The 27,276-nt window shown below is 42.9% G+C and overlaps 1 protein-coding gene across 8 annotated transcripts in view; it reads right to left on the minus strand.

Annotated features, from left to right (window-relative positions):
* Window positions 1–848: 848 nt before the first annotated feature.
* Window positions 849–27,276, minus strand: part of MALT1 (MALT1 paracaspase) — a 64,928-nt gene continuing 38,500 nt past the window's right edge. For 3 of the 8 annotated variants that reach the window (XM_044934627.1, XM_044934626.1, XM_044934631.1), the window contains 9 exons: window positions 20,411–20,614; window positions 18,190–18,252; window positions 11,824–12,001; window positions 11,108–11,182; window positions 10,317–10,444; window positions 5,622–5,771; window positions 5,116–5,273; window positions 3,844–3,969; window positions 849–1,998 (listed from right to left, as the gene is read on the minus strand). In XM_044934627.1, coding sequence (XP_044790562.1) covers window positions 1,558–1,998; window positions 3,844–3,969; window positions 5,116–5,273; window positions 5,622–5,771; window positions 10,317–10,444; window positions 11,108–11,182; window positions 11,824–12,001; window positions 18,190–18,252; window positions 20,411–20,614 — 1,523 coding nt within the window. In that variant the 3' untranslated portion in view covers window positions 849–1,557. The remainder of the gene's footprint in view (window positions 1,999–3,843; window positions 3,970–5,115; window positions 5,274–5,621; window positions 5,772–10,316; window positions 10,445–11,107; window positions 11,183–11,823; window positions 12,002–18,189; window positions 18,253–20,410; window positions 20,615–27,276) is intronic. The other 5 variants (XM_025273523.2, XM_025273521.2, XM_044934630.1 and 2 more) reach the window with 3 other exon arrangements.

Genomic DNA, 27,276 nt, shown 5'->3' on the forward strand with positions numbered 1-27,276 from the left:
AGCTTGCATTCCTGGGATATATCTCACTTGCTCATGGTGTATGACCCTTTTTATATGTTGCTAGACTTAGTTTACTAGGGTTTTGGTGATTTTTTTGTGTCTATAGTCATAATAGCTAATACTCTACAGTTTTCCTGTGATGTCTTTGATTTTGTATTATGGTATGCTTTTGAATTGTTATGTTGGAGAAGACTCTTGAGAGTCCCTTGGACAGCAAGGAGATCAAACCAGTCAGTCCTAAAGGAAATCAACTTTGAACATTCTTTGGAAGGACTGATGCTGATGCTGAAGTTCCAATATGCTGGCCACCTGATGTGAAGAGCCGACTCATTGGAAAGGACCCTGATGCTGGGAAGGATTGGGGGCAGGAGGAGAAGGGGACGACAGAAGAGGAGAAGGGGACGACAGAAGATGAGATGGCTGGGTGGCATCACCGACTCAATGGACATGAGTTTAAGCAGGCTCCGGGAGATGGTGAAGGACAGGGAGGCCCGGTGTGCTGCTGTCCATGGGGTCACAGAGAGTGTTCTCTCCTCTTCTACTTTTGGGAGGAGTTTACAAAGGATTGGTGTGCCTTCTCTAAATGTCTGTAGAATAGAGCAGTGAAGACATCTAGCCCTGCAATTTTCTTTGGGGATGTCTTAAAATTACTAATTCAACCTTTTCTTTTTACTGCCAGCTGCTTCTTAAACTTGCTTTTTGTAGAACCAAAGGTGATTTTCTCCTAAGGCCAGTAAAATTCAATGAGAAAATACATGTTGTCAAGGAAGTCAGGTCCAGGGTGTATAAGATTCAGGTAAACAGCTATCAAGATTATCCAGTAGCAATATTATCCTGCTGCCTAAAGCTTTACCATAGAAAAACATTTTATTACTTCTCATGTGCTTTCATGACCTTAAGAAGTAAGAAATAAGACATTTCAGCCCGTTCTACAAAGATTTATATACAAACCTAACTAGTATTTGTAGCCAAGTCCTGTAATCACAAACTAAAGTTCATGTGCTCCTAGATTATACACAGACATTCTTATTTACACGTCTTTGAGTCTATCTATAGAAATCGTGCCTGTCTCAGAAGCTGTCAGGAAGGCGACGTGTAGTGGAATGAACACTGCAGTAGAAACCTGGCGGCCTCAGCTCCAACTCACAGAAGACACCTCGGTGCGTTTCTCCCACTGACAAAAATTAGGTGAAGCCTGATCATCACCAAGGTCCTTTTCCTGGTTCTAAAAATACAATGACTTATTCTATAGTAATGCCGTTCCCACTGTTCATACTTCAGAGTGGTCAAGATGAAAACACTGTTATGTACATAAACATATACACGTCCATACTTCATACTTACAGAACAAATTAACCCATCCACAAAATCTTAAGAGGAGGTCTGTAGTTAAATAATTCCAACATCTCAAAGTCCTGAGTTTGCCATGAAATGCCTGTTAACTAATTTTCTCTTGCTACATGTGTATCTACTTGCTTTCCCCCTAATATCTCACTTTATGTAAGTACTGTTGGGTGAGACATCTATTAATTATGAGAACTTTCAAGAACAAAGAAGTCACTTTTCAGAAATTCTAAGCCCATCAGAGAAAGTGAATGGAATTTCATCCGTCGTCTCTACTGGCACGTTGCTTCTGCCAAACTGACACGAGTAATGGTGGGTGTGATGACTTGAAACGAAGGCGTCCGCAGTCCGACTGCAGCGACAGCCATCTGATTGCATCACGTTGCTCGAGTTACTGAGGTGGGAGTGGTAAGCCCCCGAGAAGGAGTCCTGAGGTGGGCGGTAGCGGGCCGCCCCCGCGGCGCTGGCGGCAGAGCTGGGGTAAGGGCCGTTACACATGACGCAAGTCTGGAAGCACGTCTTCCTCCCCGAGCCCCGGTGAATGTCGAGTTTAGCAATGAGAGGTTTTCCCACGTTCACCTCCTGCTTTTCCTCTACGGTGTCTTCCAGTCCTGAGTACTGATACGACAGACAGACTGTGAAGACCAGATGCTCCTGGGAAGGAGAAGAGATGAGCTTTGTCATTTTCATCAACCAGGAGAGTGGATCAGTCTTAGAATACCATTCACACACACATCCAGACAAAACCAAACAGCAGCCATAAAAAGCCAGTCTCACTCTCCTTTCCCAGGTTCCAGACCCTCAAGGTAGCCTTTACGTTTTCCTTATACTAAGAAAGACTAGCTAGAACCAGCTTCCACTTTCCTCATTCCATATATTGAATTAGTATAGACAGAATCACAGAGATCTTGTATTACGTTCCTGATGAACAGTGAAGAGAGATTTTTTCAAGCAGCGGGGCTTGGAAAACTGTCTTTCCCTATTACTGGAGACGGGGAATATCTTTTAATGAAACAATAATCGGCTTTATGGGACTTCCCTGGTGGTGCAGTGGATGGGAGTCTGCCTGCCTGTGCAGGGGATGCTGGTTCGATCCCTGTTCAGGGACGATCCCACGTGCCGAGCAGCAAACAAGCCTGTGCCCGCAACTACTGAGCCCACGCTCTAGAGCCTGCGGGTCGCAACCACCAAGCCCGCGGGCAGCAGTCGCTGAAGCTCTGAGCTGCAACTGCTGAAGCCCGTGCGCCTAGAGCCTGTGCTCCGCCACAAGAGATGCCAGCCTAGTGAGAAGCCTGAGCAATGCAACCAGGAGCAGCCCCGCTCCCCGCAACTGGCGGGACGCCCATGTGGGGCCCGAAACCCCCCCCCCCCACGACTAGCAGAACGCCCACGTGCGGCCCGAAGACACCCCCGCGACTAGCGGAACGCCTACGTGTGGCCCGAAGACCCCCCGCGACTACCAGAATGCACATGGGCGGCCCGAAGACCCCCCGCGACTAGCAGAACGCCTATGTGCGGCCTGAAGAACCCCCGCAACGAGCGGAACGCCCACGTGCGGCCATGAAGACCCAGCACGGCGCCCCCGCCCAAAAAAATCAGCTTCATATCCAGGTGAAAAATTTAGCTGTTTTTAAAATATTATGAAGTAATAACCCACAACCACAAGTGGAGACGTATACCTGAATCGGAGAATGGACAGAAGTTCAGAGACACAAGGCGCGTGTCGGCCGACCAGCCGGGAACAGGCCGGGGCAGGTTTATGACTGCCGTCCTGGTGTGCCTGTCAGTGCTCACTTCACGCCCCAGGGTTTGGCTAAGGCCTCCCAGGGTCGTGTAGCTCTAAATAAAACTCGAGTCTGGCAAGAATATGGTTCTATTGCAAAGCTCAACCCTATAGACCATGAAAATCATGTAGTTTCTCATGCATAAGGTCAACAAGAAATGAAAATAGATCAAAATAAATTCCCATTCTAATTTGTTATGTTTTGCAGAAAGTCATCGAGCTGGGAAATGCTTATTTGAAAATGCTAAGGTATTTACAAGTAGACTATGCTCTGTGTCTCTAACTTTTTAATAACATGGAGGGTAATGACATGCATTCTCACAAATCCTCGGGCCATTATTAAGAACAGAATACAAAATGCGAAAAAGGTCACTGATGAGACTTGCAGTAAAGCCGTTCTCTCTGCTTCAACTTAATATGCGATGAAGCAGCACATCTCTGGCCCAGTACACGGTTCACAGGCACAAATGCATTTTCACTTTCATGAAGTTGTCCTTCTGGCTCAGTCGCTCTCTGCGGCCCCGTGGACTGTAGCCCGCCAGACTCCTCTGTCCGTGGGATTCTCCAGGCAAGAATACTGGAGTGGGTTGTCATGCCCTCCTCCAGGGCATCTTCCCCACCCAGGGACTGAGCCTAGGTCTTCTGCATTGCAGGTGGATTCTCTACCGTCTGAGCCACCAGTTATGAGCCCAGTTATAAATAGGAAAAGTAGTAACCTTTAATTTCTGCAGTGAGCTGAGTCTAGTGTACAGGCAGTGCTTGGGAAGCTCCTTTGATACTAAATAGCTGCCGGTCTCTTCAGGGGTCCCTTTATTTGCATCTTTGGGATCAATATCTAGATCCTGTGAAAACCAGAAAGCGTTATTAATGAAATCAATGAAAGTCACAACATCACCTGTGACCATGAAACATCTTAACAGGTGCTGCTCTCCAATGAACTGTGATCTGAGTAGGTAAACCCTACCCAGGGCTAAAGAAACAATGGAGATAACATTCTAGAATCATAATAATGAACAGAATTCTAAATTCCTCACCGATACACTTAAGAAGTTAGCTCTGGAAGGACAGTTCCTTTCAAACTTTCTGCAAGCACTCTGAAGAAGCGTCCCCAAGTTTCCTTTAAGTTTGCCCCACGAGCGTGTGGCTCCTGGACTCCCTCCCCGCTTAGTCATCACTGTGGGGAAGGTGCAGGTGGATTTATGTGACTCGTATATTTAACAGGAATAAATGGACGTGCCAAAGGCAGCTTCCCCTCCCCTCCTTTTTCTTCTTTTGCAGCCAACTGCTGCCAAGAGCAAGCGATCTGTGCTGTGACTCGAGAGCAGCCTTCAGGCTCCGCCGGCCCCATCCTGGGCCTGGGCTGCCAGGACTGCGGGAAGGATCCGTCTAGTTCTGGGGTCAGTGCAGGCCGCAGGCTCTCACACTGGGCACCGCCCTGCAGGAAGCCTGGATCAGAAGCGAGGGAGATGTTCTGGGGTATGTGCCTTACTCCGTGCTTACGGCTCAATTTACCGCAATGGTGCAGGAAAAGGGATTTTGTCTGGTGGCTCCTTTAGGCCAAAACAAAATGAATATCATATCTAAGTGTTTGGAAAGAGCTAGGTTTCTATTCCAATACACTACTATAGTTTGACAAGTACGACTCCCGCTGTTGTAGTAACTATTTTGGGGCAAGTTTTTAAGAAGAGATTAATTCTGGACGTATGTGTAGCACGTTTTATTCCTTTATATGTGAAATACTATTTAGGGTAAGAGAAATTAAAGGCTTATTTCCTGGGTGAACTTAAGACACTCCTAAATTTAACATATTTAAGGTATTTTGGCGATTAGTTTTTAAATATTATGAGTATTAAATACAAATATTTTTATATATGTAATATATGTATACATACTTCCTTTATATTTAATCATAAACTTTTAAGTTTTCAAAAATTTAGTCTTTAGTGAGGCTATACCATTATAAATAAAAGAAAAAAGTAGAGACTTACAAGTGGAAAGTCAGTAACATAGGCATCGCACATTAATATATCAGGTGGTTTGTGGACTATACTCGTATAGATTATCATGACGTTGGAAAACTCGGCTGCAAATCCTAATTGAATCTGAACACCACACTGAAATTTAAGACACATACTTTCTGGAAGCTCTAAAAAAGAACAATAAAAACTTATATAAATAATTAAAGAATTTTTGGTGAGTTTTCTGATGATAAGCAACAAACAAATATTATTTATGGGGCAAAATACTATTAGAGCTATTTCTGTTGCTTAAAAATGTTGCAGGGAATTCCCTGGAGGCCCAGTGGTTTGGACTCTGCTTTCACTGCCGAGCACCTGGGTTCAATCCCTGGTTAGGGAACTAAGATCCCACTCACTAGGCTAAAACATATTCACAGCAAAGTCTGGAGGAAATCTGTGAATTCAGAGGGAAAGACGACTTCATGGTTTTACATGAACACATAACGGAGAGAGAGCATAAGAAGATCTCATGGTACCGTGCGCCTTGGCCCACTGGAGGTTTCGCACCAGAGACTCTGCGGAATGTGCTGCTCCCTGGATTGGGTCAGTGAGGGCTCTCTTCTCAGATAAGCTACTTCGAATCTCTAGAGCCTGCTTGCCTTTGGTAAGGTGACATTTACCCATATCTAAAAGATAAGACATGAATATAATGTTTAAGACCACATCCTTTCATTTTGGCCAAGAACCCTCCTACAAATGAGGTTATATTCTCAACATCACTTACTCACTCCAGACACCTACCAAGAACCTACTATGTGCCAGGCATGGTTCTAAGTGCTAAGGATATGGTGTGAGGAAACAGATAAAAATACTGGACCAGCTCACTTCTAAAGGCCCCTTTCTAGCTTTTACCTTCTATAATTCTATTCATGAGTCCCTAATACGCTAAGCCTTGAAGTTCACAAAGAAGTGAAAGTATATTACTTTACTGTAAGAGCAGTCATGATAATTTTATGTGTACTCTGTGGAGAAATACGTTCAGTTAATAAACAAATGACTACACAGCTAAGAGAAAGTTAAAATATCGTGGTGTCTTTATCTCAGATTTCTTTTTTAGAAAAGAAATAACGTGTTAAATCAATGTTAAAACACCATTACTGTCTCCCCAACTCAAAGTAACCAAAGTACTGTGTATATTCTTACACATATTGTAATTTTTACTCATGTAAGTATTAATAGTATATGTCAATGTTTTAGGTTTTGAACTTACTAAAAATGTTATACACGTGCTTTTCTAATACACTATTTTCATGCAACATAATTTAAGACATGAATACTGACAAATCTCAATTTAAATTTATAAAACCATATTACATTCTTTTGCATGGATACATTACAACAAATTCATCCTGCTAAGTCACGTCAGACCCTGGGTGACCCCATAGACGGCACCCAACAGACTTTCCCGTCCCTGGGATACTCCAGGCAAGAAAACTGGAGTGGGTTGCCATTTCCTTCTCCAATGCATGAAAGTGAAAAGTGAAAGTGAAGTCGCTCAGTTGTGTCTGACTCCTAGCGACCCCATGGACTGCAGCCTACCAGGCTCCTCCGTCCATGGGATTTTCCAAGCAAGAGTACTGGATTGGGTTGCCATTGCCTTCTCTGAAATTCATCCTATTTCTGTAAATATTATTAATAAAAATAAATTAATAACATCTGGTCTTGGAAAGTAGTTTCTTATCTGGGAAAACAGATATAAAACTCTAAGACTTGATCCCTTTTACTCAGAAAGAGATTCCAAATGTTTGTCTTTCACGAATAACAGTAAGGTCAGAGAGACAGAGGGAAGTTACAAAACAACTAAATTAAAATAAGGGCTTCCCTAGTTGTTCAGATGGTAAAGAATCTGCCTGCAATGCGGGAGACCTGGGTTCAATCCCTGGGTTAGGAAGATCCCCTGGAGGAGGGCCTGGCAACCCATTTTAGTATTCTTGCCTGGAGAATCCCCATGGACAGAGGAGCCTGGCGGACCCCAGTCCATGGGATCACAAAGAATCAGACACAACTGAGCAACTAAGCACACAAATTAAAATATTCCTACTTTTTGCAGATATACATAAACTCAATTAAAACTATTATAGAAGCAAATCAAGGGAATGATAAGATTTAGAAGGATGCACATGCTAGTAAAGTAATGCTCAAAATTCTCCAAGCCAGGCTTCAACAGTATGTGAACCGTGAACTTCCAGATGTTCAAGCTGGTTTTAGAAAAGCAGAGGAACCAGAGATCAAATTGCCAACATCCGCTGGATTCTCGAAAAAGCGAGAGTTCCAAAAAAACATCTGGTTCTGTTTTACTTACTATGCCAAAGCCTTTGACTGTGTGGATCACAACAAACTGGAAAATTCTGAAAGAGACTGGAATACCAGACCACCTGACCTGACTCTTGAGAAATCTGTATGCAGGTCAGGAAGCAACAGTTAGAATGGGACATGGAATAACAAACTGGTTCCAAATAGGAAAAGGAGTATGTCAAGGCTGTATATTGTCAGCCTGCTTATTTAACTTATATGCAGAGTACATCATGAGAAACGCTAGGCTGGATGAAGCACACTGGAATCAAGATTGCCGGGAGAAATATCAATAACCTCAGATATGCAGATGACACCACCCTTCTGGCAGAAAGTGAAGAGGAACTAAAAAGCCTCTTGATGAAGGTGAAAGTGGAGAGTGAAAAAGTTGGCTTAAAGCTCAACATTCAGAAAACGAAGATCATGGCATCTGGTCCCATCACTTCATGGGAAATAGATGGGGAAACAGTGGAAACAGTGACAGACCTTATTTTCTTGGGCTCCAAAATCACTACAGATGGTAACTGCAGCCATGAAATTAAAAAGATGCTTGCTCCTTGGAAGAAGTTATGACCAACCTAGATAGCATATTAAAAAGCAGAGATGTTACTTTGCCAACAAAGGTCCATCTAGTCAAGGGTATGGTTTTTCTAGTAGTCATGTATGGATGTGAGAGTTGGACTATAAAGAAAGCTGAGCACTGAAGAATTGATGCTTTTGAACTGTGGTGTTGGAGAAGTCTCTTGAGAATCCCTTGGACTGCAAGGAGATCCAACCAGTCCATCCTAAAGGAGATCAGTCCTTAGTGTTCATTGGAAGGACTGACGTTGAAGCTGAAACTCCAATACTTCGGCCACCTGATGCGAAGAACTGACTAATTTGAAAAGACCCTGATGTTGGAAAAGATTGACGGCAGGAGAAGGGGATGGCAGAGGATGAGATGGTTGGATGGCATCACTGACTCCATGGACATGAGTTTCAGTAAACTGTGGGAGTTGGTGATGGACAGGGAGGCCTGGCGTGCTGCAGTCTATGGGGTCGCAAAGAGTCGGACATGACTGAGCGACTGAACTGAACTGAACCCCATGAAAGGGGGAGCAAGGAAAGAGATAGAGGGAACATATAACTGGATATAGGTTACTGTCAAAGTCTGAGATTCATGCTGAACATCTAACTCATAATAAAAACCATCAGAAGTATGTTCCAAGGGACTTAGTAAAAAGTACATCACTAATTGAATAAATATTTTTTTCTAGCAGATCGTGGAGTTTTATAGAGCAAGATGGCATTCGGGTACCTTAAATGCCATATTGCCAGAACTACATAGGAAAGAATTTATCTTGCAGTTTCAAGCAATTTAATAATGCCGTTTCAAGTACAAAACCCAAAATCTGGGGTCACAGATTGACAGCAGGAACCTAATAATAGCAACCAATTTATTTCCTCTTTTGTTTCACTGGCACATAATTGAAACTGGAAAGGTGGTTTTTCTCCTCAACTGTTCGGCCTATGGTCTTTGAAAACTTAAAAGTATTCAGAATAAATTATCCTGAAGAGTTCAAAGTTCAAATGTATAATAACATATAAATAAAAATATAATCCAGAAGTTCAAATATACTGGGATGCCATTTATTGACAGAACAGGTGGGTGAACTGGTGCTTTTTATTAAGTTTTAAGATAGTGATAGATTAAAATTAGAATAAAACATTTTAGAGTCTTGGGAGCATGTTCGCAGATCTCACTTTGAAAATAACTGACACTCCAAAGGCTTTTTTCTTAGGCACCGGAACTTTGTCTTCAAATGAGAACTTTAAATAGAAGCCCACACAATATGTAAAACAGATAAAAGCAGAACTTCTTTGGTTGAAGAAGGAGGGTCAGGGCCCTGGCTGACTACATTAAAGGGGAAAGTAGTGAAGTCAAATGATCCAGCTAAGGGATCTACACTGATAAAAACATGAAAATAAATGAATGTGACTAATGAGCGGGTCGTGAAACATTCAGATGCCATCTCTGGAATATCCATGAAGCTCCATTTTCTAGGGAGCCAGTTTCCAAAAGAACTGCCTTCTTTTTAATATGACTTACGAGCTTCCCTGGTGGCTCAGATGGTAAAGAGTCTGCCTGCAATGCGGGAGACCTGGGCTCGAGTCCTGGGTCAGGAACATCCCCTGAAAAAGGGGATGGCAACCCACTCCAGTATTCTTTCCTGGAGAATTCCACGGACAGAGGAGCCTGGAGGGCTACAGCCCATGGGATGGCAAAGAGTCGGACACGGCTGAGCGACTAATGGTGTTAAAAAGAGACGCGTCCATCTGCGGGGGTAACAGGTGCTTCTCAGGGAGCGACATGAGCACAGCACCGCCAGGCGGCAAAGCAGAGAGCAGCAGGGACGGCAGACACGCGCGGGGCAGACCGCCAGGGTCCTGTCCTTCAAGCAGGGTTTCAAACTCCCAAATTCGTCAAAGAAAAAAAAAAAAAAAAAAGAACCCAGCCTTTTCCCACAGGGCCTCGAAATTTCTATAGTTTCATCTGTTTGACCCTGAAAGAAAATACTCATTGGACAACTTTTTTTCTCTTTTTTCCAAATAAGCAGACTGGGTGGCATCAGGCACTAAGTATTGAAACAAGGTAAAGAGTTTTGAGGATTAAGCCTCATTTATTTCACAATCGTGTCTGGGCTCAACCTTGCAGGTCAAAGTAATGCTGCACTAATGCATACAGCTAAGCCAATGAGGAAAGAAGCAGTCGTATGAACGTTATATAAACTATTTCATTGTTCTATGAAATAGATACTAATTCCAAACCCACATCATGACTGTAGGATTAAAATACTCAAGAGAACCATAAGTAGCTTTCTCTTTAGTTTTTATTTTACCTTCTGCAACTTCATCCAGTAACACAGTAATTTTCTTTTCTTCTAATAACCTATCCTTTAAAAACTTCATGAAGATTCCATTTGCCAACCCAGAATGCTGTATTTCAAAAGCTTCTGCTCCTTGACACCTGCAAAGAAAGACATTAAAATAAAAGCAAACACTTGCCCCACAAGGCTCCTATAAAAACTAATGAGTCTCATGTACTACCCTGCCCCTCACAGGGCATTTTAATTAAAGAATTGACCTTTAAGCAAGAATTAAGTGCTTTGGGGCTTAGAAAAAAGATGCCAAGCTCTAAAGTGCTGAGGTCAATTATTTAAAATTTTGTATTAAGAATATCGAGGCAAATTTATGCCTAGATGGCTATGGATATTTCTGGGCTTCTAATCTACAATCAAAAAGAAGTCATTGGGCTTCCTTGATGGCTCAGTGGTAAACAATTCACTTGCCGAGGCAGGAGACACGGGTTTGATTCTTGATCTGGGAAGATCCCACATGCTGCAGAGCAACTAAGCGTGTGCGCCGCAAGTCCTAAGCCTGCACTCTGGAGCCCGGAGCCGCAACTCCTGAGCCCCAGAGCCCGTGCTCTGCAACGAGAAGGCTCCACTATGGGAAGCCCACGCAGCGCAATTAGAGAGTGGCCCCCACTTGCCACAACTAGGGAAAAGCTTGTGCAACATCAAAGAGCCAGGACAGTAACACACACACACACACACACACACAGAAACCCTGTTGTATTAAAAAAAAAAGTCATCAAAGAATGACGGAATCCCCAACACCGAAGTCTCACGTGGCGTATCCAAAGACGATGTTGGCAGTGACTCTCAGGGCGTCCAGGATTGGGATGGTGTCGTCATAGTCGTTTCTATTTAAAAGGCAGAAGACAAAAGGACAGGTACAAATACAAAAAGTTAAAATGGCATTCTTAAAAGAGCACAAATAATAATACAGTGAAAAAATATACTATTCTGTAACACAAAAGGAACTTTGAACCTATCACTTTCAATCATCTAGTCAGCTATGTATTTACCAAATGTAATCCAGGACTCCCCAACGACTGAGACAGCAGAGAATCACCCCTTTTTTCTTGTTAGCTTTTAAAACTGGAGTTACACTTGAACTCGGGCACTGGATTTTGATTGGTAAAAACTGAGCAAGCAAAAAGATGCTAAGGGCCCCCACTCTTTTGAGTTTTGAGTCTGCTAATTCCTGGAGGAATAGCTGCAGGGATTGTAGAAGATGTTCTAAAGGCAGTCTGAGGGGCTATATGAGTTAGTACCCATGCCCTTTTGCTCACCACTTCTATTCTACAGCAGGCAGGAAAAAGTTGAAAACACACAGAGAAAACCTATTTTCTAGTTTTCTTCTTAATCAGTCCCACTCTACAATCTAAAATTCAGCAACTCTAAGTGTTTGAAGGCTTCCTGGGTTTGCCATCAGATTTAGCTTGTCGAGGTTGATGTTTAACTGCCATCAACAAGCCTCCGTGTGGAGACTGGAGTCTACCTTTTTCTGCACATGTCCAGCAGGAACACGTTGAGTCCCGTTTCCTTTTCTTGCATCAGTTTCAGTATATTCTGTACACACAGACAGTTTTCAGACCTATACGGATTTGGAGCATCCACAGGGACCATAAAGCTGTTCCCGAAGTTCTCATATCCATGTCCTGCGTAATACAATAGCCCTGAAGAGCAAGAAAGGAGAAACTGCAATCTGAGCAGGTAGCAGTCTTTAAAACAAAACCACGACTTACTTTCTTGACATGAATGCATACTTATTTAAGAGAGATGCAACTATGAACACGTTCAAGTGTTAACTGAATTTGCCTTGAAAATTATTTTGGCAACACTCTTCGTGTAAGTACTGAATTTTAAACCAACATCAGGATGCTATCCTGTGCAACTAGAGAAGCAAGTCAGAAAGAGAAATACCAGATGGTATCACTTGTATGTGGAATCTAAAATGTGACATAAATGATCCTACCTATGAAACAGAAACATGGACGCAGAGACTAGACTGGTGGTTGCCAAGGGGCTGGGCTGTGTGTGAGGGGCTGGACTGGGAGTTTGCGATTAACAGATACAAACTGGTCTATACGGGATGGAAAAACAGCAAGGTCTCCTGACAGCACAGAGAACTGTATTCAGTGACCCGTGATAAACCACATGGAAAAGAAAGCACACGCACACACATATATACATGTAACTGAGTTACTTTGCTGTACAACAGTGATTATCATACGATAATTCAACCATTACCTTATATGTAAGAAATTTTAAAAAAGATGCTCCTCTGAAGTGTATTTTAATTCATGAAAATGACACATCTATAACCAACAATATAACGCGGAATGCAATTTCACCTCAGGATGTTTAAAAACAAACAAGGCTGAGGACTCCTGTGGCTCATCTGTGGTCTCTGAAAGCAGGGCTTCTCCGGGCAGGGCAGTCTCACCTTCATCTGTGTGTTCCTGGCACACAGCAGGAGTTCAGTGAGTGTTTAACCGATGAAAGAATAAACACAGTTCAGGGGAACAGCCACTGCCATGCCAGGTGTAAGAGATTCCACAGCATTTCCTTGTAATATTAGGGGGTTAGAAAAATACCCATGTATCTTTTTCTAGGCAGAGAAGGGAAATCTCATTTCGTGGATTGCTATTTTTTTGTTGCTGCTGCTGCTGCTAAGTCGCTTCAGTCGTGTCCAACTCTGTGTGACCCCATAGACGGCAGCCCACCAGGCTCCCCCGTCCCTGGGATTCTCCAGGCAAGAACACTGGAGTGGGTTGCCATTTCCTTCTCCAATGCATGAAAGAGAAAAGTGAAAGTGAAATCACTCAGTCGTGTCCGACTCTTACCGACCCCATGGACTGCAGCCCACCAGGCTCCTCCACCCATGGGATTTTCCAGGCCAGAGTACTGGAGTGGGGTGCCATTGTTATGCAGGTATAAATATCATTTACTTTCTATAGTCTGAATTAATCTAAAAATCTGTGTTAGTTTTAGTGTTCACAGATGAGTTATTATTTCTTTACTGAGAAATGGTACTATAAAAAATCACACCAAACAACTCTAAACACCTTCTTGAAAAGAAGTTGGTTTTTGTTCTTAAAAAAAACTCAGTGTGGGCTTCCTTATAAAAACGTTTGACATTCCTATTTGCTAGGAATACTTGTGAACATAGTCCCCTAGGCCGGCACTCTGGTGCCCACTGATTCTTCTCCGTCAACAGTCTGAAGTGATGACTTCTTTATGTGTATTCTACAGTAAACAGTAAAAAGGCATTTAGAAGGAGAAAAAAAAAGCTAATTCTTCACAGCTGCAGCCCCCAACTCCCAGCAAGAACGTGGTTTTCAGCAGGAAAGAAAACTTGCTTCCTTGGTTCCACAGGGCAGGATCCAGGTTGTCAACTTTTCCTGAATTCCTACTTAAATAAGAAAAATGGTTCTTTCATACGTATCATTCTGGGTAAAAAAGTGACAAAATGGACACACACTGGTTTGTTCATTGTGGGCGCTCATCATCATGTACGTGGCAGGGACGATGAAAAAGAAATGAACACAGAGCTCCTGGCCCTGAGGGTCTTGCAGCTCATTCAGGCACGCTCACGCTATCAGTCACACACAGAAAAGCCGGCGTGTAATTAAATAGCACACATCATGGGATTAGAGCAACACTGTACGAGATGCATAAAGTGCTGAGGGGAGCACCAGCGTGAGGGGAAGCGACAACGGATGGTCCTGAGAGAAAGGGAACAGTCTGGCAAGGAAGGGAGGAAGGGAGGTGCCTTATAGGCAGCGGGCACAGAGACCCACAAGGCCTGGCCTGGCATGACAGCTTACAGACAGGAGAGCAGCCTGGGAGGGGTTAATATTGCTGTGAAGCAACGTGTTTCGAGAGTCACGGCGCACAGTGGGTTTAATTAGTGAATCAATGAAAATCGAGTAAGTGAAAAGATAACTCACAGAATGGGAGAACATGTCCACATAGACAGATAAGTATTTGTGAGGACAAATTATATATCTACAAGGACACTTTGTATTCAGAATGTATGAAGAACTCTTCAACAAGAAAAAGACAATTTAAAAATGTGCAACAGACTTGAATACACATTTCTCCAAAGACAACATACAAATGGCAAACAGGCACAGGAGGAGATGCTCAATATTAGCAACCATTAGGGAAATGCAGAACAAAACGGTGTGATGCCCCTTCACACTCATCAGGAGGCTGTGACCACAAAGGCGAGAGCAAAGGCAGGCAAAGGTGAAGAGGGAGGGGGAACCTCGTTTGCTTCTGGCAAGAACATACGGTAGCGCAAGCCCTCTGCAATCAGGCGGTTCCTCAGCAAAACTTAGCATTCTATGACCCAGAAATGCCACGCCAAGGTAAATATCCAGGAGAACTGAAAACACGTGTCCACACAAGAATGTACACACACATGTTCACAGTGGCACTAGTTCTAGTATCTAAATAGTGGAGAATGGTTAAATGTCCATTTGCTGATCAATGAATAAACGTTCTCTATCCACACAATGGATGATTAATTAGTCATAAAAGTAACGCTACAACACAGAGGAAGCTTGGATGCACTGTGCCAGAAGTGACTGAAGCCAGACCCAGAAGGACTGGCATGGAGTGACTCCATTCCTAGCAGAGTCCTCGGGAGACAAACCCAGAGGCAGCGAGCGGTTTGCTGCTGTCAGAGTCTGGGGTCAGCAGGAATGAGGAGGGACAGCGAGTGGCTACGGGGTCTGGGGGCTGATGACAACGTTCTGGAGTTAGCTGACTGAACGGCTTTGTGTGGACACTGAAAATCACTGAACTGGGACCTGCTATGCAGCGCGGAGCGGGGAGCTCAGTTTGGGGCTGTGCGGTGACCTGGAGTGGTGGGACCGCGGGGCTGGGGGGAGGTCTGGCAGGGACGGGGTCTGTGTACACAGAGCCAATCATCACTGCACAGCAGAAACTAACGCAACGTGGGAAATAAACTACAGTTCAAGAAAAATGTTTATAAAATGAGGAAAAGACCCATGTACTTTAAAAGTGCAAGATTTACACTGTCCAATATTCAAAATCTGACTCCACTCCCTGTCCATCTCTTTCCTGCTTCCAGAGCAAGATACGCTTATTTGCAATCTCCATGGCCCTGCTCAAGTCACGCTCTCTTCCCATCTACCCAAATCTGTGCCAAGGCTCGGGCTGATCTCAGGTTCAGACACTGGGCCAGTTATCACCTGGTCTCCAGCTTCCGAACACACTTCAGGCCCACCCCGCTGGGAAACCCTACAGCAGCCTTGACTCTTCAGGTCACACGCGGGCACTTCACAGTTCTATGCAGGCACAGTTTCTTTGATAAAAGTAACTGTAATAAAGAAATTTTATATCTGCATGGCATTTTCATGATTTTCAAGGTGCCTTCATAAACATGATCAGATTTTAACCTGTAACAATTTTTAAATGACCTACTTTTAGGTGAGAAAATAAAATTTTAAAACAAATAATTTGCTTAAAATCATATAGCTGATAGGTATTTGTATTGCATACACAGCGTTTTCCCCGTCCCATTATATTAGGGGGCTTATAAATTTCCTCAGATGGTAAAGAATCTGCCTGCAAGGCAGGAGACCCAGGTTCGATCCCTGGGTTGAGAAGATGCCCTGCAGAAGGGAATGGCTACCCACTCCAGTATTCTTGCCTGGAGAATCCCGTGGCCAGAGGAGCCTGGCGGGCTCCCATTGTGTCATTTAACTCATCTGGCTTTAGCCAAGGCTTGACTTGGGAGCAAAAGCAACTTCATGGGAGGGAGGGTTTAGCCTCCCTCATGCAGGAAAAGCTAGGTGTGGTCCAGTGTTTCAGTGCTGTATGCCCAGGTCTGCCATCACTGAAAAGGCACTGACAACAAAATACCGTTGGTCTACCACAGAGCAATTCATGACAAATGTAATAAGCATTTTGTATCAAAGTCTGCACACAAATTATACTGTAGGAGGGTAAGCATTTTTATGTAAAATAACTAGGCCAAATCACTGTATTTTAAAAGTTCCATCTCTAGTACTATTTGTACATTTAAACCACTCTTATTACTCAAGGATAGAAGGACAAAACGGATCTCTTTTAAAATGTCAAAGAATTCAATGGGGTTAGAAATAAAACCTTATAAAATAGATCTTTCAGGAATTTTATTTCTTGGGAATATGATTTCCAAGGATACAGTCTGTCAGAGAGATTTATTTTTTGTCTACAGAGAACACAATTGCGTAAATGGAAGGCTTTCCTGCTTGGGTGGTGCTGCCGGGCACTTGGCACAGGGCTTTTATTGGAACGAGAGCGTCGCCACCACCAGCGATCTGCAGAGTGGTCACTGCACGCATCAGGCGCTGCCGAAGCCCGCGCTTTACCTCAGCAAGCTCACAGGCGCCTCACCACACGTGCCTCATAGTGAGGCAGCAGATGTCATCGCTGCCGCCCTACAGATGCGGAAGCTGAGACACGGAGGCGTGCGACAGTTCACCCACTTCACAGGCTAATAAGGGGCCCTCCCAGAAGCGAGCTGCCAGCTGGATCAGCTGCTGCGCCAGGTTACACTGTCTGCTTACAACCTTCTGCTGGCTTTTGAGCTAACGTTTCTCTCAGAAAATAAAAAATGTTGGTGTACTGGTTTTTCCATGATCTCACCATACCATCTCTTTAAAAACTCCTTTTTTTCCCTGATGAAATCTTAGGCTGAACCTTAATACATAAGAGAGAAAAGCTGATTTCTCTATTGAGGCCTGAAGTGGAATGTTACCCAAATCCCCTATTTGTGAAGGAAAATCTGAATTCAGCAAACCACGACAACAATGGCTACGGTATTTCGAGGCTTTAATGCCAGATACATGGGTGGTTATTTTATCTTACTTGTCCCGTAACAACCGCATTAACTTGTCTATCCATTGTATACATCCTTTCTGGCTTAGGAAAGTGAAGTAACTTGGTCACAGACACAGTGAGTGAGCAGAAAAGCCAGAGCGTTGAGTCCGGGGTTGGTGACTCTTGGGCCTGCTGCTTAACCCCTGAGCTACACTGATGCGGGCGGTTCCAGCGTGAGTGAGGCTTTGGCCCTATTCTAGCCAGGTTCCTTGAACCTTCTTTTCTATTGAAGCACAGCTCAGCTGCAGCAAGTGATGAATGTAGAGAAGTGTTAGGTGGGGCGGACACTAAGCCAGGGACTTACTCCATCGTAGCTTATCTATATCGGAGAAGGCGATGGCACCCCACTCCAGTACTCTTGCCTAGAAAATCCCATGGATGGAGGATCCTGGTAGGCTGCAGTCCATGGGGTCGCTGAGAGTCGGACACAACTGAGCGAATTCACTTTCACTTTTCACTTTCATGCGTTGGAGAAGGAAATGGCAACCTACTCCAGTGTTCTTGCCTGGAGCATTCCAGGGATGGGGGAGCCTGGTGGGCTGCCGTCTATGGGGTCGCACAGAGTTGGACACGACTGAAGCGACTTAGCAGCAGCAGCAGCAGCTTATCTATATAACTGAAATCTTTATCCTTATTTATCTTCAAGAATAGGTAACAAATAGGTCAGTTATTCCTGTTTTTAGCTTGTGTTTTTAGTGCTTATATATGTTTAAAAACTGAATTACATATGTTCTGTTCTGCTAATTTTTATTTCCTTCACAAACCCAAGGGCAGTATAATACAGAAGGGCATAAACTTCAGTGCCCATGCTTTCCACGCTGACATTGCTCTTCTGAAACTCCTGTGGCTCTAGCTCTGCCTCCCCTGCCCCCCAAAGTACTCCTGGTCCCCGGGGCTGCCAGCTGGACGTGAGGGCACAGCCCAGGGAACATGCCTATGCCCTCTGAGCCTCTGCCACACTTACATTGAAGCAGATGTGTCTGGTGTTTGGGATATTCACAATACTTCAAAATATAATGCAACCACCCTGTTAAGACATGAATCAGTCGTATTTAAACATTTTTCTAGCTTTTTTAAAAAATATATTTATTTTTATTTGGCTGCACTGAATCTTTGTTGTGTTATGTGGGATCTAGTTCCCTGACTTGGGATCGAACCCGGGCCTCTTTACTCTATATTTCAAGCTGATGTTTTTATTTTGGGGCAAAGCTTCAGCATAAGATAAACTCTTCTTACTAGAACTTTTAATATTTCTGGTTCTCAAGTTTCCAGGGGCAATTAAAAGTTTTGATTTTATTTTTAAGTTTTGATTTAAAAAGCTAAAAAGAATTTAAAGCCAAGGTAATAATGCTAATATGAAATTACAATAAATAATCAAATTCATAATTCTTCATATAATTCCCTAACTCTTAAAATACTTCACCAATCTCAAAACCCAAATTGGTAAATATTTTTTCCTTGCACCTCATTACCTCTGGGAAAGTTTTAGAAGCCTTTTCCTGTTTAAACCATCTATGCACTTAACAACTGAGATAAATTATGTAATATAAAATTAATCAACTAACCACCTTATTAGAGACTAAAACTATAAACCAAGTACCACAGGGGCACATTTGTATTGTATATTCTATTGTTTTCATAAGAAAAATGGATTCTCAGAGTCATTACTTTATATGCTCATGAATTAAGATTACATTATTAAAACATCAGAATAATGTTGAAGTCCCAAATCTGAGATATTTACTTTGCTGATTCACTTGCGTAGCAACTGTAATCCTTATTACTTAAGAAGAAATTCATTTAAAACTTACTGAGATTTTAAGATTTCCTCCCATCCTATATATAGTAATGTGCTAAATCTTGAAAGAAATTAGTTTTTTCTTCCATTAAAAATTCTACTTTGAGTATCTTTGTTTCTTTGTTGTTAGGTGTCTAATGATGTCTATCTTCTTTGTGAATTGTACCTTTTATCATTAAAAATTATTCATCTTTGTTTATTTAATTAAAAAAAAAACTTCTACTTTGAGAACCTTTAAGCAATTCTATTAAGTTTGCCTCATCATATTAGTCTAATTAGAAGTAAAAAGGCTAAATAAAGGAATTATTGAAGTAAAGTAACTGGAAAGATATAGAAGCCAAATCAACTTGGTTTAGCATGGCATCCTGACAGCAGGTCTGGAAATGTTACTTTCCTGGCAGCTGGATGTTATTACACAGCATCGCAGGGAGCACAACTCTGAGAAATGAGGCTGAGAGTGACAGCTGGCTTCCCATACTTGTGGCTATGCCCATTAAAAGAAAATCACCAAAGAAATGGCTTATTACTGACAGCATACTCTCTCTTTAAAAAATCTTTACCATAAATGTGGTGTTCTTAATATATTTAAATGAAAGAATGAGAAAAAACATTAAAAAAAATTTACTGTTAGTATTCTTGTGGAGGTCCATCTTTAACCTGGGCTTCCCTGGTGGCTCAGAGGGTAAACAATCTGCCTGCAATGCTGCAGACCTGGGTTCGATCCCTGGGTCGGGAAGATCCTCTGGAGAAGGAAATGGCTACCCATTCCAGTACTCTTGACTGGAGAAGTTCATGGACAGAGGAGCCTGGAGGGCTATAGTCCATTGCGTCGCAAAGAGTCGGACACAACTGAGCAATTAACACTTTCATCTTTAACTGTATCTGGGTAGAACTTTAGTTTACTGATTGTTCTCATATGTCACACTCATCAATATTTCCTTGTTAAATTTTAGTTCCCACTAAAAGGCCAGAAAATACCACGCAATAGTTAGAAAACGGAAGAAAACATGTGGAATGTACATTCGGGTACAACTTTTTATACTCCACACACACACATGCATATTAGTATTTTACATATATGAATATACAATTTGCTATCTGGTCAATGAACTTTACTGTAGCTCTTGTAGTCAAGGAAACAAAATCAAGTAAGATAGGTTGAGAATTCTACTAAGAACAACACTGTTTTGAGACATGAAACTAAAGACATCAAGTTAATTAGTCACATGGAACTAAGGAATGAAGATCAAATCCATCTTCTATTACAAGAATAAAACTTTTCAACAGTCCATTTGCCATGCCTTTCTCTTTTTCAATTCTCAACTTAACTTGTACAACAAAAAGACAAGGGGATAATTAACAAAAGCGAAGATGGTAAGTATCTTACCATAGACTCCTTTGTCTAAAAGCAGTAAAAATTCATCCACGGCGTTACGCATCTCATATTCAGTAAGATCCAACAGTGAGACGACTTTGAAATCTAGCTGTCTTAACAAGTTGGTCAATTCATACACATCCACCAAAGGAGCTTTAAGCTTGGGATGCTCCCAATAATTCATATTTCCTATCAAAAGAGCAACCTTGTCCTTTGCTGTTAAAAAAAAAAAAAAGAGGAGGAGGGGGAGACATTTAAAGGAGGATATAAAGTTTAAAAACAAAACTCAATAAAAAGAAGGCTTTACAAATAAGATTTCATCATTTCATTTCATTTTAGAGCTAGGCTATCACTTTATGTAGTAGACCAATGCACTCTACTGAGGAATACAGAAACTGGTGAGTCAAACAACTGAAATTCAACTTAATTGATGCTTTGGAAAATCAGGCAAAGGATATTAGCTGTACATGAAGCAGAACAGTAACTAACATTACAGTAATACTTTTACTGATTTATAACAGAAGGAAAGAATGCTCAGTATAGACTTTTAGAGCAAATTTAAATAAAGAATGTTTGGAATTGGGTTCCTATCAAATTAAGTTCTGTTCTACTGATAACAGAAGAGGCCAGAAACAAAACGGAAGAGGCCAGAAACAAAAGGAATACCGAAACGAGGGACGAGAAGAGTTCCCATCAGAGCAGGTGAGGGGAAACCAAAGACAGAGAGCAGAGCTTAACAAACACTGCATTCTCTATTTTCTCTTGCTGTACTGTCTCCTCTTTGCTTCTTTTTTAAAAAAAACCTCCCATTTGGATGAGATGTGGCTGCCTCAGGGCGGTGTGGAGTTTTTGTATGACTATCTTAGCAGTTCATTTTCTGACCTTAGTGAACTGCTGCTGCTGCTGCTGCTGCTAAGTCGCTTCAGTCGTGTCCGACTCTGTGCGACCCCATAGACGGCAGCCCACCAGGCTCCACCGTTCCTGGGATTCTCCAGGCAAGAACATTGGAGTGGGTTGCCATTTCCTTCTCCAATGCATGAAAGTGAAAAGTGAAAGTGAAGTTGCTCAGTTGTGTCTGACTCCTAGCGACCCCATGGACTGCAGCCTACCAGGCTCCTCTGTCCATGGGATTTTCCAGGCAAGAGTACTGGAGTGGGGTGCCATTGCCTTCTCCGTTAGTAAACTGAGGCTTTGCTAAAGACGTGGTCTCATACAAAGAGCTTTTCTGTCGTAAGGGGCAAAAAGATCCACGTGTTGCGTGCTCAGTCATGTCTGAATCTTTGCGACCCCATCGCCTGCAGCCACGCCAGACTCCTCTGTCCACGGGTTTCTCCAGGCAAGAATACTAGAGTCGGTTGCCATTTCCTCCTCTGGGTGATCTTCCTGACCCAGGGATCAAACCCACATCTCCTGCATCGGCAGGCGATTCTTTAACTACTGAATCACCTGGGAAGCCTAAAAAGATGCACACCTGTGCCTTTAAATATATCAGCTTGTTTTATTTGGTATACAGCTTGTCCAAAAGAGTTGTGGAAGGCTGAGCATAGTCTAGTGCTTAAGAGGTCTTCAGAACTGTACTCTTGCTAGAGGGGGTGGAGTTAAAAGTAGACCTGAGACTGTTCGTGATACAAGAAATCTGAGGTTTCTCTCGAGGGCTGGCAGCAGGATGTGTCCAGCACACACTGGGGTCTACATCTGTGATGGAACAGCAGGAAGCAGTGGAGAAGGTGTAACAGGAGGGTGCGGCAGCCCTAGTCATACCCTCTTGAATCTCTTCAAGAAAATTAGAGATACCAAGGGGACATTTCATGCAAAGATGGGCTCGATAAAGGACAGAAATGGTATGGACCTAACAGAAGCAGAAGATATTAAGAAGAGGTGGCAAGAATACACAGAAGAACTGTACAAAAAAGATCTTCATGACCCAGATAATCACGATGGTGTGATCACTCACCTAGAGCCTGACATCTTGGAATGTGAAGTCAAGTGGGCCTTAGAAAGCATCACTATGAACAAAGCTAGTAGAGGTGATGGAATTCCAGTTGAGCTATTTCAAATCCTGAAAGATGATGCTGTGAAAGTGCTGCACTCAAGATGCCAGCAAATTTGGAAAACTCAGCAGTGGCCACAGGACTGGAAAAGGTCAGTTTTCATTCCAATCCCAAAGAAAGGCAATGCCAAAGAATGTTCAAACTACCACACAATTGCACTCATCTTACATGCTAGTAAAGTAATGCTCAAAATTCTCCAAGCCAGGCTTCAGCAATATGTGAACTGTGAACTTCCAGATGTTCAAGCTGGTTTTAGAAAAGGAAGAGGAACCAGAGATCAAATTGCCAACATCTGCTGGATCATCGAAAAAAGCAAGAGAGTTCCAGAAAAACATCTATTTCTGCTTTATTGACTATGCCAAAGCCTTTGATTGTGTGGATCACCACAAACTGTGGAAAATTCTGAAAGAGGTAGGAAACCAGACCACCTGACCTGCCTCTTGAGAAACCTGTATGTAGGTCAGGAAGCAACAGTTAGAATTGGACATGGAACAACAGACTGGTTCCAAATAGGAAAAGGAGTACATCAAGGCTGTATATTGTCACTCTGCTTATTTAACTTATATGCAGAGCACATCATGAGAAATGCTAGGCTGGAAGAAGCACAAGCTGGAATCAAGACTGCCGAGAGAAATATCAATAACCTCAGATATGCAGATGACACCACACTTATGGCAGAAAGTGAAGAGGAACTAAAAAGCCTCTTGATGAAAGTGAAAGTGGAGAGTGAAAAAGTTGGCTTAAAGCTCAACATTCAGAAAACGAAGATCATGGCATCTGGTCCCATCGCTTCATGGGAAATAGATGGGGAAACAGTGGAAACAGTGTCAGACTTTATTTTTTGGGGCTCCAAAATCACTGCAGATGGGGACTGCAGCCATGAAATTAAAAGACGCTTATTCCTTGGAAGGAAAGTTATGACCAACCTAGATAGCATATTGAAAAGCAGAGACATTACTTTGCCAACAAAGGTCCGTCTAGTCAAGGCTATGGTTTTTCCAGTGGTCATGTATGGATGTGAGAATTGGACTGTGAAGAAAGCTGAGCACTGAAGAATTGATGCTTTTGAACTGTGGTGTTGGAGAATTCTCTTGAGAATCCCTTGGACTGCAAGGAGATCCAACCAGTCCATTCTGAAGGAGATCAGCCCTGGGATTTCTTTGGAAGGAATGATGCTAAAAACTCCAGTACTTTGGCCACCTCATGTGAAGAGTTGACTCATTGGAAAAGACTCTGATGCTGGGAGGGATTGGGGGCAGGAGGAGAAGGGGACGACAGAGGAGGAGATGGCTGGATGGCATCACTGACTCAATGGACGTGAGTTTGAGTGAACTCCGGGAGTTGGTGATGGACAGGCAGGCCTGGTGTGCTGCGATTCAGGGGGTCGCAAAGAGTCAGACCCGAGTGAGCGACTGAACTGAACTGAACTGAACTGAATGTCACCAAAAATCTCTTTGGAATTTCTTCCTTTTCCACACTAAGGTCAAGGGTTAAACAAGGTCTGGAGAAAAATTAGAACCAACTCAAAGACAGTGACTCCCTCAAAGTGGCAAAATACCCCACTTTGTGAGAAGACTCAAATACTTTTTTTTTTTGGCTTCACCATGCAGTTTGCACATTCTTAGTTCCCCAACCAGGGATTGAACCCCGGGCCCTCAGCAGTGAAAGTGTGGAGTCCTAACTACTGGACTGCCAGAGAATTCCCCTGGTCTGGTATCTTTGTTCTATATTCACATTTTCAGAGATACCTTGCAAAATGCCTGTTCTTTTGAGTGCACACATTAAGAAAAAAATTAAACAACATTTAAGCCACATTTCTGATTCAATAAAAGTGACTTTAAGTCTGGTACAAATGATAATTTCTTCTATTCCAAAGAAAAGGCCACTTTTCAAGACTATTTTAATAGGCAAATTCAGTCATAAAGCCTCTACTGTCTTTCATTTTAAAACTCAAAAAAAAAAAAAAGTTAAGAATACTCAGGGTGGATTTCAATTAGGAGGCAGTATAAGATTTATTATCACCTGTATTTCCTTTTTTTTTAAAGTTTCTTCTTAAATAAACTAGAAATGTACTGTTACACTAATTTACCCACTATATACCAAGACATTAGGTGGCTAATCCACAGAAATATTTCAGAGCATTGTTTTCTGAGCCCATTAACCCTATCAGAGTTCAGAACCAATTCAGAATATACTGATGGACTCAGACTCAGTTCAACCTGCTCCTCAGTGAGGGGAGCTGGAGCCTGGGGTTCCGGCCTTTCATCTTTGTAGCCCCAACCAGGGGCTTCCCAGTGAGATTCTCAGAGTAAAGAGTCTGTGTTGCACAGCAGATTTCTTGGTGGGATATTATGACAATTTAGTATATATCCTACATTAAGTTCTACTGGCAGAAAAAAGTTATGAGATATGTAACTGAAAAAAATCACTGGGGTCTTTCGAGGGGAGGAAACAGTTGTTAGACTAAGCATACAGGCTGCTCCTGCTAAGATCACTGCTTTTGTCATCTGTTTGGAAGGGACACTTGGTACAGTACATAGATGCAAGGGTTTAGCTACTTGAGAACCATCGGGCCTAAAATCTATATATCAATAATTGACCATATCTCTTCAAAAACTTTTCCCCAGTGATAATATGGGATCTTCATTCCCCGACCAGGGATCGAAGCTGCCCCTCCTGCATTGAAAGTGCAGAGTCTTAACCAATGATAATTTTAATGCTTAGTTCCTAAAATGTCTTGAGGCATCTTCTTGAGTTTGGTAACAGAGATGATGGGTCAGTAACTTACCTTGCCCACTCTACTTGCAAAACAGTTCCTGAACGATAGTTGAACTGGGGTGGATTTAGAACAGAGAAGTAGACTGCGGTGGCCGAAATAGGAGATGACAAAGTCTGGTTCCAGGAATTAGTAGTAGAAAGGGAAAGAAAAAGTCAGAGACATGACAGAGAAAGAAACAGTAAAATTTGAAGTTGAGGAGATAAGAGTGAGGAATCAAAGAAAACTTCAAAATAACAACTATATAAGCAACTTATGATGGGTTTTCAAGTGATTAAAAATAAATGAAACTTTCTGTAGAAAAACATTTACTGTAAGAGCCACCCACAACTTCTTGAACACATACCATTCACTGGAAAAAGGGAACACAGCCACCAGCTGATTAAGCAACAGAATAAAACCACTTCAGAAAGATATTTTCACTGTATGATCCTAGACATCTTCTAAAGCTTAATGAAATGTATTGCTTAAACACTGGTACAAGTTACACCATCAATTCCACATCTGATTATTCTAATAGTGTGCTACTCATTTCATCCAAAAATGAGTTAATGTTTATTAGCAGCTGGAGAAGGACCTGGTAACACTGAGCGCTCCGTCAGCATCTGTTAATTAAAGAGCCTCTGGCCATCTACTGGTGACTGAGCCCTGACACCAAATCTGAGTGAGTGAACAGACAGTCCTTGTTGGTCCCATGCGTCAGATCTTCGTCTTTCTACATCCTTCAAAATAAAGCCCAAGCTCCTTAGTCTGGTGACAAAGCCATTGGTACTCTAGTCCCGGCTGCCCTTCTAGCTGTGGTGAGCGACGGCCCCCGAGGGTAGCCCCTCATGGCCTCCTTAGGCAGTGTGGCCCCTCACTCTGCCCCCGTCCCTGGATCTGAGTCTGGGCTGCCCTGTGACCCTGTCTGAGCATAATATAGTGGGACACTCTGCCAGTTCTGGGTCTAAACTTTAAGAAATCCTGAGAGCTTCTGGTGTGGGGACTCAGCCACCGTGCAAAGAAAGTAAATTACCTGGTGAGACCACAGGTGGGGGAGAAGAGGAGAGAGTGAAGTAGACTGAGAATATTACAGGACAGGAAAACAGGGGGCCATATGCCCCTTTAAGGGGACAGCTACTATTTAGTCACAGCCTACAGCTGTCACTCTAAAGCTACCATTTTTGAGAGAACTTATAAACCTGTCTGATCAGTGACAGCTGATTCTGTCTGAAGCCACCGTGCAGGACCCCTCCCGCAGTTAGTGCCCTTTCTCCACAGCCTGAACAGTCCCATGGAAGCTCCCCTCCGTGCTGTCAGCCTTCACCTCCATGCTGACGATGCTCCTGCCGGTGTCTCTGAGCCTGGCCTCTCCTTAGAGTTCCAGACCCACGTGTGCAAATGCCTGCTGTGTTCTGCATAGACAAGACACAAACACCTCAAACTGGTTAGGCCAAAATAAGAGTCCGCTGCGGTTTGAATCTTGCTTTTGATCCTGTGCTCTCTAACTCAGTGGGCTGTACGACCACCTGCCTAGTGGCCCAAGTAAGAATCTGAGCAGGCATGGTGACACCTCTGTATTTTTGTACCCTAGAGTGAGGTGATGACAACCGACCCCATCATCTCAAGGTGTCCTGAACCTGTTCTGTCTTCTGCATTGACTTGGTACTAGCCTGGCTTAGAGTCTCATCATTTCTTTATCTGGACTATTGCAACACTCTCAGTTTTTCTCTTAACTTAAACAATGTCTCCCTTCCAGTTCATTTTCTATACATTGATACAAGACTGGTCTTTTGGAGGGACAAGCTCACCCCTCTTTCAGAGCTTCCTTCCAGTGGCTTGTCTGAGAAATGGGGCTCCTCACGACCTGGTCTTAATCTGCTTCTCTAAGTTCCTGCTCTTCCTGCTCTAGAGCAGGGGTCCCCAACCTCCAGGATCTAATGCCAGATGATCTGAGGTGCAGCAGATGTAATAATAATAGAAATGAAGTGCATAATAAGCGTAATGTGCTTGAATCATCCCCAAACCATGCCCCCACCTCCAGTCCATGGGAAAACTGTCTTCCACGAAAC

Source organism: Bubalus bubalis, chromosome 22 (genome assembly GCF_019923935.1).
Source record: "Bubalus bubalis isolate 160015118507 breed Murrah chromosome 22, NDDB_SH_1, whole genome shotgun sequence".
Taxonomy (NCBI): Eukaryota; Metazoa; Chordata; class Mammalia; order Artiodactyla; family Bovidae; genus Bubalus; species Bubalus bubalis.